General features: G+C 40.1%; 1 protein-coding gene across 1 annotated transcript in view; it reads right to left on the reverse strand.

The window, feature by feature from the left end:
• Positions 1-12,150, reverse strand: part of GAP43 (growth associated protein 43) — a 100,688-nt gene that overhangs the window by 38,067 nt on the left and 50,471 nt on the right. Inside the window, exon 2 of the mRNA XM_035000117.1 lies at positions 5,887-6,499. Within this exon, the coding sequence (XP_034856008.1) occupies positions 5,887-6,499 (613 nt within the window). The remainder of the gene's footprint in view (positions 1-5,886; positions 6,500-12,150) is intronic.

The raw sequence follows: 12,150 nt of genomic DNA on the forward strand, positions 1-12,150 counted from the left end.
CAATGACTAGGTGCTGCAATCTCTCTGAACCTCAGACTCCTCGTCTGTCAAAGTACTTATACCACAGAGTGCTTTTGATGACTAAATGGGGTAATCCCCATATAGCAGTCAGCAAAGGGTCAGACACTTGTCAAATGCTCCTTAAGTGCTAGCCATTATAAAAACTATGCATTTTAAACCTTGAAAAAACTTTAAAAGCCAACTCTCCTAGCCCCTCCTCTTAAAACTGGAACCTAGAGAGAAGCAATGACTTGCCTAAAATCTCACAGCTGGTTAGCAGAAATACTGAGATAGAACCCTAGTCTCCTTATTCTAGTCCAGTGTTCTTTTCTTTGCATTATCTTACTGGGCACACAGGACACAGAACAGCCCAGAAAATCCTGGTTGGTATTGTATGACAATAATCAGAAAATGTCACAACTGCTAAGAAAAAGAGAAAATGCAGGAATTGAGATAAAACAGCACCTTAAAAGAGATGTAAAGAACTGCAAGGCTAAAATTAAGGTGAGAATTTAGAGTCCTATCAGTTTGACCCCTGGTTCATCACTGACTGTGTCTGTGGGCAGAATATGCATTTACTTTGCCCCTATTCTCAGAACGTAAAAGCAGAAAGTAAAATATTTTCAAGTGCCACTGGATTGTTGTCAAGAAAAGCCAATAAAAATGATTACTCTAGCAATATAAAAACGCTCCATAAAAACTTAATAATCAACAGTTTTAAGCAGCATGCCACTGAGTATCTGATGGGGTGCCCATGTTTTATAGACAACATTTATGGACTTGTACAACCCAAATTTTCACTCTTTATGAGCTGTGTATAAATTTGGGAAGTGGTTGAAACCACATTTCAAATCAAGACTGCTTATGAGGCACCCTGCCAAATAAGTGTAAATATCCTTGGGAAATCTCACAACTAACCCAGAGTTTGGTGGAAGAGGATCTGTCCTCTGGAGAGCTAAAAATGTTATGGATGGTTACCCTGGGACTTAGGAAAACTTTGTTTAGAGGAACAGAAAGAATTGCCCCAAATCCAGAAACATGGGCTGGACACTTAATTATGATTCCAGAAACTATTAATTTTGCATCCATTCTTTTGGCTAACAATTTGGCAATAGAGACACACATTATATAAAAACTTTTTTTTAGCATGCTTCAAATTGCATGAAGCACTGTCTCATTCATATTTTGTCCCATGGTGCCTTGGCATACAGAAGTAGTCCATACCTTCTTGCAGAGTTTAATTTAGTTGAGATTATTACTATGATTGTTTTCAACACCACTCCCTGAATTTCACCCCACACCCACTACTGGATCGGGACTCCTTAAGATCAGTGGCCATATCTTACTCATCTTTGTGATCTTAATGCCTAGCACAGTAGAAAGTTAATATAAATGGAACACACACACACAAAAAAAAGGAAGAAGGAAGGCAGAGAGGGAAGGAGGAAGGAAGCAGAAGAAGGAAAAGGAAAAGAGGTATGACAATGACAAACTCCCGTTTCAGCACATGAAAAGATGCTCAACATCACTCATCATCAGGGAAATACAAATCGAAACCATGATATACAACCTTACACCTGTTAGAATGGCTAAAATTAACACAGGAAACAACAGATGTTAGTGAGCATGCAGAGAAAGGGGAACCCTCTTACACTGTTGGTGGGAATGCAAGCTGGTGCAGCCACTCTGGAAAACAGTATGGAGGTTCCTCAAAAAGTTAAAAATAGAACTACCCTATGATCCAGCAATTGCACTACTAGGTTTTTACCCAAAGGATACAAAAATACAGATTCAAAGGAGTACATGCACCCCGAGGTTTATAGCAGCATTATCAACAATAGCCAAACTATGGAAAGAGCCCAGATGTCCACTGACGGACAAATGGATAAAGAAGAGGTGGTTATGTATATGCAATGGAATATTACTCACCCATCAAGAGGAATGAAATCTTGCCATTTGCAATGACATGGATGGAATTAGAGGGTATTATGCTAAGTGAAATAAGTCAGTCAGAGAAAGACAAATACCATATGATTTCATTCATATGTGGAATTTAAGAAATAAAACAGATGAACATATGGGGAAGGGAAAAAAGGTGGTGGGGGGGGAATAAACCATAAGAGACTCTTAACAATAGAGAATAAACTGAGGGTTGATGGAGGGAGGTAGGTGGGGGATGGGCTAAATGGGTGATGGGTATTAAGGAGGGCACTTGTTGTGATGAGCACTGGGTGTTGTATGTAAGTAATGAATCACTAAATTCTACTCCTGAAACCAATATTACACTGTATGTTAACTAACTAGAATTTAAATAAAAATGTGAAGGAAAAAAAACTCTCTTGTTTTGAAAATCATTACTGGTGACTCCAGTTAGAAAGAAGTAATGAGACCATGAAATTAAAATGCAGCCAAGTTCAACATAAAGAAAGCCTAGGGTAATACAGAGTTATACCCGCCACTAGCATCAGTCAAGTACCCCGTGGAACCACCTCTTCGACCTCTCTGATTTCTAGCCACCTGGATGTATTACTTTGGTAGTACTACCTCACTGAATATGGCCACAGCAGAAATTTTGGAGTCCTCTGTTGGGGAAAGTCAATATAATATCATGGAGAAGAGACACAGCAGAATTCCTTCACTGGAAAACCCAATGAGGAGAGTGACACTGTTTAGCAAGAGACACAAAGGACACTATCACTGAAGTTGGCTTGAACGTTCTCTCCTCATGGCCAACGGGGAGCAGTGTCCTAGATATGCCTAAATACTCCTCCTCCTATAAGGAATCATCATCAGAAATGCACTGAAATCTTTTGGTCATAGGCATATTAAGAGATAGGCAGGGAGAGTGGCAGAGCAGAGAGTGAGGGAGATATACTTGGAGGATTTTAAAAAACAAAAGGAAAGAAAAAGAACTAACCAACTCCAGAGGTTAATGTAAATGGCATCTATGTGTAATAAACCCACAAATGGTAAAGGAAGTAAGATGACATATTTATAATTTATAAAGCATTGCCATTTGTATTAAAGCAGTGATCAGATTTGGTCCAAATTTTTTTTTACCCTCCCGCTGACAGAAATTATTGTCCTGAATTCTCTCTAGTGACTTGTTCTGCCCCAAACCCTGCTCCACGTTCTCTGCTTATCTCTCTGTACCCATCCAGGCAGCCATAGAATCCTACAGCAACGCAGGGTAGCCATCCATTTCCAGACAGTGGAGCTCAATTGGAAATACTGTTATTTTAACTTGGATTAGAATGAAATCCAATGGGATATAGAAGAAAATGTGGTGCAGGGCTCCTGGGAATTTGGGTCTGCTATGCTGTGATAGATCTCCCTGCCACCTCTAGTTTCTGTGATTCCTGAGACTCACCACATCTGGATAATTTGTGCTTGTCACATACAGCAGGCAAGGCTAATAGACACATCAGTCCAGAAAGAAGCTACCGGCAGCATTTCAGAATCTAACCAAGAAGACATTACCCACCCCAGACTCAGAAACAATGTAAAATAAATTGTCCTTTGTGATTACCTTCAAGTGGAACTTCACCTACACTTTCAATTACCTTTCGATGTACATATTAAAAATTAGACTAATTGAGACATTTTTCAGTTGGAATCTGTAAAACTTAGGACAGAGCACAATCTCTATTTGCCTACAAAAACCAAACACATGTTTAATCAAATAAGTGAATGGAGTAAGCAAGGTTGCAGAGGAATAAGAATGAGTGAACAAATCATTATAAATTAAATCTAGTCAATTTCATTCATTCATTCATCACTTGACATTTATTGAGCATGTACTACATAAAGTACTTTATTAATTCATTTGGAATTGCCATACTTTGCAAAATAACAAAACTGAATTTCCTTAAAAATATATTTTAGGCTTCTCATTGATTCAAGCTTTCCTTCTTTCTATTAATCCAAATCATGAGCACGTACCTAAAATCAAAATGTCCTTGTTTATTCTCACAACTTGAGAAATTTCAATTAAAAAATATGACTTCAGCCATTCAAATATTTTGTTTTTAAAATCATGATCAATTTCTAAATTTATGAGGATATGATTTCCAGCCATCATATCTGAGATTATAACCTTAAGCCTAAAGAGAAGCAGTTAACTCTTTTAATTATAGAGAACAAACTGATGGTTACCAGAGGGGAGGTGGGTGGAGGGATGGGTGAAAAAGGTGATGGGGATTAAGGAGCACATTTGTTGTGATGAGCACCAGGTGATGTATGGATCTATTGAATCCCTATATTGTATACCTGAAACTAATATAACACTGTATGTTAACTAACTGGAATTAAAATAAAAACTTAAAAAAAAAACAAAACAAAACAACAACAAAAAAGTAGTTAACAAGGTTGGTTTTGCTGAGAAAATTAAAACCAACTCCCCGTTATTTATCACATGCCTTACCTTTTCTAGGGAAATATTCCCATCTTCTTAACCACAAGGTCCAGCCCCTGGGGCAGGTATGTAGTTAGAATAAAGATTTAGAATGAGTCACTGGGAGAAAGAGGTGTGTGATTTGTCTGGAGCTAGAGAATGTTAATAACAATAACAATTAATATAGTCTGGCTTCTTACAGTATTTTGGGGGTAAGATGAAAGAAGTAGGCTTGAAAATACCTAAAATAATCATCTGCCAATTGTAATATCTAATTTAGTATCTAACATGAATATCAAGGCAAATGTCCAATGATTACTTTCTCAATATAATGGTCAGATGCCAAACATTTTCCATGTAGTAGGTCCTTTCTCAAGGGCACAATGTGGTCCAGTCCAAGTGTGGGTCCTTGGACACATCATGGGTTAAATTCACCAAGTTTGAAAGGAGTAAACCCAAACTTTTAAACAGGCACAGAAGCAACTTTAAAGTCTTTGAGGCTGAAAGGTATTCATGGGTCATATTAGGCTAGAGAAAAGTCTTGGAGACTGTCGGCCTCCTTCACCACTATGGATGGTTAGGGTGAGGGATGGGTCTAGTCTCCAGAGGTGACATTCTGATAGATTGATCTTGCTCTGGGAATGCTCTATTCCAATTCTGCACAGGCTATTTGGGCCCTAATAGTGAAAATACTCCAGCTTTCAAGTTAAGCTCCAAACTGAAGAGAACCCAGTTCCTTTTTGTAATCATAGTCAACCCTCAATTATTTGTGCATATGGTAGAAAGTAGTATCTTCAATAGTAAAATGATAATTTATGTTTGACTTCACAGCATGTTCTGTATTTGGGGTTTTTCTTTTGTTTTTGGCAACATCAACAGACTTATTTTCCTAATTGGTTTGACCCTGATTCAATGGTACAATTAACATTCTCTGAGCATACACACACATACGCACACTACTCACCAATTGGTGGTGGGGAGAATGCCCAGAAACATACTGAGGGATAGGCAAAGGTGGTCTGAGATTATGTTTTTGCTGCCAGCAATTCACAAACAGATCATCTAGATCAATAGGGAGTTGGCTGTACTTACAACCACGCACTTCCTAGAGCCAAATAATCATATTAGCTAATTCCCTTCTATAAAATATATGCAGCCTCCGAGATTACTTAGTAAACTAAGTGTAACCAGCACACTTAATTTTTTTTTTTTTAAACCGGGATTACCTAGTTTTGCTATCCCTGCAAATTCAATTAACGAGACGATTGCCAGACCTCTCCAGTACTGACTGCTACACAGACCTGCGCGAGTTCTCTCTCAGGCTTGGAGATACTGGGGAATGTAAGCGGCCAGAGTCAGCCCTCTGCCCCGCCACTTGGGGGAACTAAGCGCAGCTCCCGGATTTCCTTGAAAAGCCGTCTAGACTTTTCCCGTCTCCCGCGTCGGCCCCGGTGGCCCACCCACCCGCGGCCGGGACCCTCGCGGCGGCTCACCTATCTTCTCCTCGGCTTGGCTGCTCTCCCCAGCATCCGTGGGAGGCTGGGCTGTTGCCTGGGCAGCAGCATCCTCTGCAGCAGGGGCGGTGGCGGCGGCGGCAGCAGCGGTGACGGCAGCAGGCACATCGGCTTGTTGAGGGTCCTCCTTGGCTGGGGCGTCTTCGGCCTTGGAGGACGGCGAGTTGTCAGTGGAAGCTTGGGTAGCACTTTCCGTCTCAGCAGAGCCAGCCTTCTCCTCCGAGGGGGCAGGAGCCTGGGGGGCTGCCTGCTCGGTGGCGGCATCAGGGGCGCCCTCCCCCTTCTTCTCCTCGGAAGGAGCTTCGCCTGCCTGGCCGGTTTCCTCAGGCTTGGGGCCCGAGGCCGGGGCCGCGCCAGTGGGAGTGGGACCTTCTCCCTCCTTCTTCTCCACGCCATCGGCAGCACGGGCTTCATCCTTCTCATTCGCTTCCGCCTCAGCAGCTTGGGCGTCACCCTTCTTCTCCCCTTTGAGCTTTTTCCTTGTTATGTGTCCACGGAAGCTAGCCTGAATTTTGGTCGCGGCCTTATGAGCTTTATCTTCTGGTTTGATGCCATCTTGCTCGATCTTTTGGTCCTCATCATTTTTTTCAACCTTTGTGGAGGAAAGGGGGGTTAAAAAAAAGAAACAAAAACAGAAGAGGTGAAGTGATGTTCTTTTCCTTCAGATCACAGCATTCAACAAATATTCGTTAAATGATTTCTTTTGTGTCAGGCTCCAGATTTGAAGTTGAGAAATCAACAATACCCTGGATTCAAATCAAGCCTTTCCTCTCTCCTTGACGGGGAATTAAGTGGCGCACACATTATCTTATGGCAAAACTAATGTCCTTTTGGACTTCCAGAATCACTGGCATTATTTTATACGTGTTTCTTTCCCCAGCTCAATGTCTCTCCATTACTAAACTTAAACCAGACTTTTTTTTGGATGTACCTTGATAATTCAAATTACATTCATCCTAGGTTTTGAATCAAAGAGCTCCAAAAGATACTGTTTTTCAGAGTTCCTGAAAGAGAACTCTGAAATATGTGACGGCTTAGAAATTATTATGGAAAAGTCTATTCGTTTCCCCAGGGTTTCAAATCTGGTCAGGAAACCAATAGATGGAGGCCAAGAGTATGATAAATAAAGGTTTAGACGACAGATCCATCAGGGTTTGGTGCAAAACGCAAATGACTTTCAGGGCTTGGAGGGATTTGTTTGGGTTGTGAAAACTCAGAATGCTGGTCACAAAATGATGCCTACTTTCACCTGTAGGCGGTCTAACATCAGTAATCAACATAGAAACCTTCAAAATTTGAATGCAGAAAATGGCCATTATTGGGCGCCTGGGTGGCTCAGTTGGTTAAGCGACTGCCTTCGGCTCAGGTCATGATCCTGGAGTCCCTGGATCGAGTCCCGCATCAGGCTCCCTGCTCGGCAGGGGGTCTGCTTCTCCCTCTGACCCTCCCCCCTCTCATGTGCTCTCTCTCATTCTCTCTCTCAAATAAATAAATAAAATCTTTAAAAAAAAAGAAAATGGCCATTATTTTGAGTTAAAAAAACAAAAGAATGGAAAACACTGCTTCCACTTTTGAAAGAGTAGTATATATTTACTAAATCACAATTTCTTACTCCCAAAGCAATTTAAACCTAAAATTAGTTTTATATTATCATTAATGGAGTCATCTTGGTACTGAAGGCAGGAGACTAGAACACAATTTTTTTTTTTTTTTTTTTACCATTTGGCTGTAACATTTATGGAATAACATGCTGCAAATAACTTTTTTTAATAAGGAAATTAAATCAGAAGATAGGCAGAAAAGGTATAGTCATGGAAAGAAATGTATAAGGAAGTACACAAAATTCTATATAGCTCCACTGCTCACCGCTCACCATGGTGCCCTAATGTGGTTACTTATAGTCTCCATTCACTTCTTCCTTTAACTTTGGAACATCTAACTTTTGTTCACTTTTGGGAGCACTGTTCTAGGCAATGGGGAAATACAGTAGTGAACAATACAGCAAATTTCCTTCAAAAGACTAATAATAGAAGAGTGCTTATCATGTACCAAGTGCTGTGTTTGGCCCCAATCTTGACTTTGGCCTGATCTTGGCCTTTACTCCAGTTTAGGAGGTAAGCCACAGCAGGCCTAACACAAGGGTGTATTTTCTATCTGTCATACCAGCTCTGCCCCAGTGACCCAGATCCTGTGAATCATGATGTGGGTCTGTTTGACATTCTTTGGACAGGCAGATAGGCCTGTTGCTATGTAGATTCATCAACATGCTAGTGGGTATACATATATTTTGGAAAATTAGCCACATTTGAGAGTAAAAGCAGGATTGACAATTTTCCGGTAAAATTTAAGACAAGTTTTTCTTTTTCCTCAGTTAAATGTGCATGTATTCATACAAAGAATGAAGGAGTGGATGAAAAGCATTTTGGAGAGGCCCATTCCTCTTCCTCCTCCCAGTGCCATGCTGCGACACTGTTCAGTTCTCTGATGTACCACCACCTTCCTCCATCCTGCTGCTTTTGATAACTCCTACTGGGATGCACACAGCGCAATCTGGGGCATGGGAGCAGCTGTCCCTGCCAGGAACTCTCCGCTCAGAGATGGAAGCATAACCCTGTTAAATTAACAGTTGTGAATGGAGCACAGAGCCAAGATGTTGTTAATTTATTTTACTCTATCTTGAGTTTTCTGAATGAGGCACAGTCATATATGATAGGACATCTGCACTTGGGCATTGATGCCAAGTGGCTCTTTAATACAAATACTGTTCCTTGTGAAAGTAGACAAACCAATTATTTCAGAGTGGGCAGGTGTGCAGAAAAAAAAGCTACAATTTTACACTCCCTTTTTCTCTTTAAGAACACAAAGCAAAGTGGATGAAACTTTTAAAAAGCTGGAAACATAAAAAGAAGGAAGCTGAGACTCTGCCTGCTATAACGAAAGAAACTTTACATGGACACAGCAAGAGCTCCTCTTGATTCTTCCCCCCAACCCACTCATCTCCCTTTCTCTCCTACCCTCTCTCTCTTTCTCCTTCTCTCTCTCTCTCTCTTTTACTTCTTCAGATTATCTGCCACTTTAACTTTCCAAACGATCAGGGCTTGAGATTTGTACATAGCATCTACGCTAAAATATCTATTTAGAAGGGCTCAGACTAGGCTTGGGTGCCAAGATTGTGGGACCAGCCTCATCTGAACAATCCAAGAGTATAAGGAACACAAGAGAAGAAGGGGTAGGTAGGAAGGGAGAGAATCAGGGAAGACCAAAGTTAGGGGAGAGGTGAAGGCAATCTTGTAAGAGCTAGGCACCAAAATAGGCAGATAGAACCAAAGAGGTGCTGAAAGTATGCCATGGGCTTGCAGCTCATTCTGGAGAAACTGCTGGATCACTTAACATCATTAGAAATTTAGAGAAACTGGATTTTAGAGATTGGTTGAAAAAAAGAACTCATAAATGTTTCAGATAGTCAGAGGGTAAGAGACTGAGACAGAGATGGAAGGTAGGGGAAGAGAGAAGAGGAGAAGAGAAGAAAGGGAAGGGAGGAAGGGAGGAGAGGGAGGAGAGGGAAGAAACCAGCCTAAGATAAGGCCAGATTTAAGTGATTGAATAAAAACATCCAAAGACAAAAATATGCTAAATAAAAACTAGGTCTTAAGCTAGACAGTGCTAGATTGTGAGTGTGCATGTCTTTCTTTTGTACCTGTAATTGATTCTATTAATATGACTTAAACTACAGGTTATTTTCTGATAAAATTCCTTTCACAGTATTAGAGATAACTGGACTAAGAGTGTATGTTCTTGAGAGAGGACCAAGAAAGAGGACATTTCCCAAGAGTGGCTGCAGGGTAACCCTAACGTGTCAGGCCACAGAGACTTTTTCCAATTGGAAATAGAAGAATAACCCAAGACAAAGGTCATTTGAGCCCAGAGAAACCAGAGGTCACTCAGCAAATTCAGCACAACTCTTTCAGTTTCTAAAAATGGCCCCGAGAAGTTAAGTGACTTGCCTAAATTTATAGTGTGTGTGGGTGAGTCAGCAGCCCAGCTTGTATTTGAACTAAGGTCCTCTTCCTTCCCACCCAAACCCAAGCCTGATTTTATTGCATTAGTAACCTGGAATAGCTTAGGCTTTCTTGTGACAGATAATCCATAAAGCATCATGCCAACACCACCATTCATTTATTCATCTAAAAATACTGAGTACCTATGCTAGGCACCGTGGACACACTAGTGAACAGATGGTACTGTATTTATCCACATAAGATTCTTTTTTAAATATGCTTTTTTGGGGGGATAACCTCATGCTGCCTTAACAATCAGAAATTTCCCAGGAATTCACATTAGACACCTGATCTTATGCTCATTTTGTAAAGTAGGGCCAATAGTCTACACAGTGAGTTATAGGGAGGAGGTCTGGAAAAAAAGAGGATCCTGGTATTCAATAGCTAAAGAATCAGTTCATAAGTCTCATCAAGATAGATTTACTTTTGGGGCGCCTGCCTGGCTCCATTGGAAGAGCATGAGTTTGAATCCCACACTGGGTGCAGAGATTACTTAAAAATAAAAATAAAAAAATAAACATTTACTTTTTCAACTTAGTCCTGTAACAAATAAGCTTTATGCTGAGCTCTGATGTTTTCTGAGGGAACTTCAAAATTCTTTCATTTTTCACATGGGACTGTTGCTATCTGTGAATTAACTGAGGAGGACTTTCCAGTGCAGTGCATTATATGTAGGAACAGTCTCATTATAAGTTGCAATAGCTTTTTCAGGAATCTTCACTTCTATAGCTTTTTGTCTTTATTGACAATTTTTTGGGAGCTCTGTAATTTACAAAGTCTCAAAGGAATTCAAAGTATGTAAAATCTTTACCTTTCATCCAATGCTAAAATCTGGGATGAATATTGGTCTGAAGATGGATACCATCATACTAACTTGTTGGAACCCAGTCAAATTTCTCAGTCCATTAGGTGAAGGGGCAATAATTTTCAATAGTGTTTAAGAATCACAGGTAAGAAAGCCAAATATAAGATGTAGTTATTTAATATCCAACACTGTTGCTCTGGTTAATAGTTTCCTTTCCCTTTGGGGAAGGTGGAGGGCACAACTTAGGATTCATTCTAAGATGACCAAACATTTGCATTTATTAAGTTGCAAAAGAACTTTAGGCAAAAATCTATGAATGCCTGACTTTTATAACTAAAATAACATCATCTGTTCAACTGGAACATCTCAATTCATTCAATGTTTTCCAATTATCATAGGACTGCCTCAACCTTCCAAGCACAGAAAAACTTGGCCCTGTATCTATTTCTGCCAGCCATAAATACTACTATTAAAATACTTCAAATTCTCTCTTAAATAAGATTGAATTGTAAATGCTTTTAAAAAGTCATTTGTGTATACCAATTCTTCCTAAGAATATCTTTAGTAAATCAAAGTATTTTCCATCTGAGCAAAAAATATTTCTAAGAAGCAAAATTGAAGGACCAGAGATATCTTAAGCAACATTTTCTTTATCATACTATAGTTTTCATGCCTATCATCTTATGCAATCCATAAAGGAACCAGAATAAAGTATTGATGATATATATAAAATTTGGCAGACATCTACTATGGCTCACTTTAGTTTTATTAATAATTTATTGAGATAAAATTCACATAGAAAATTTCACTCTATTTTTAAGCTTAGTTTATTTTAAATATAGTTGGCATATACTTTAGAAAAAATGCCCAAGCATTAAATTTCATGCTGAAGTTTCTGTATTTCTTCAAACCTAGTCAAAGATCAGGAATCCAGTGAAATGCCCTTTATGGAGGAGAAAAAGGAAGATGGACCAACCTCTCCCAGTTGTGAGGATAAAATGTCTTCAGGTTTCTTGGCAGGTGTAAGGAAGTGTCCGTTAAAAAGATGAATCAACACAGCTGGGATACACAAGGTTCCCTCAACACTCAGTCTGGTTTGAAGATCTAACTCAGGATGTGAGGCAGTGGGTGGGAGGAGCAGATGCAGGTGAGAGCAAGGAAATTGTGGGGGTTTTTGCCAACAACTGTCATCACATTTTTAAACTCCGATTTTCAGGGGCACCTGAATGGCTCAGTAGGCTAAACATCGCACTCTTGGTTTCAGCTCAGGTCATGATCTCCCAGTAGGGTGAGGGAGCTCCATATTAGGCTCCTCACTCTGTGGGGAGTCTGCTTCCCGTCTCCCTCTGCCTCTCCCACACTGAAATAAATAAATCTTAA

The sequence above is a fragment of the Mirounga leonina genome, unplaced genomic scaffold (assembly GCF_011800145.1).
Source record: "Mirounga leonina isolate KUSES-001 unplaced genomic scaffold, KU_Mleo_1.0 Mir_115, whole genome shotgun sequence".
Taxonomy (NCBI): domain Eukaryota; kingdom Metazoa; phylum Chordata; class Mammalia; order Carnivora; family Phocidae; genus Mirounga; species Mirounga leonina.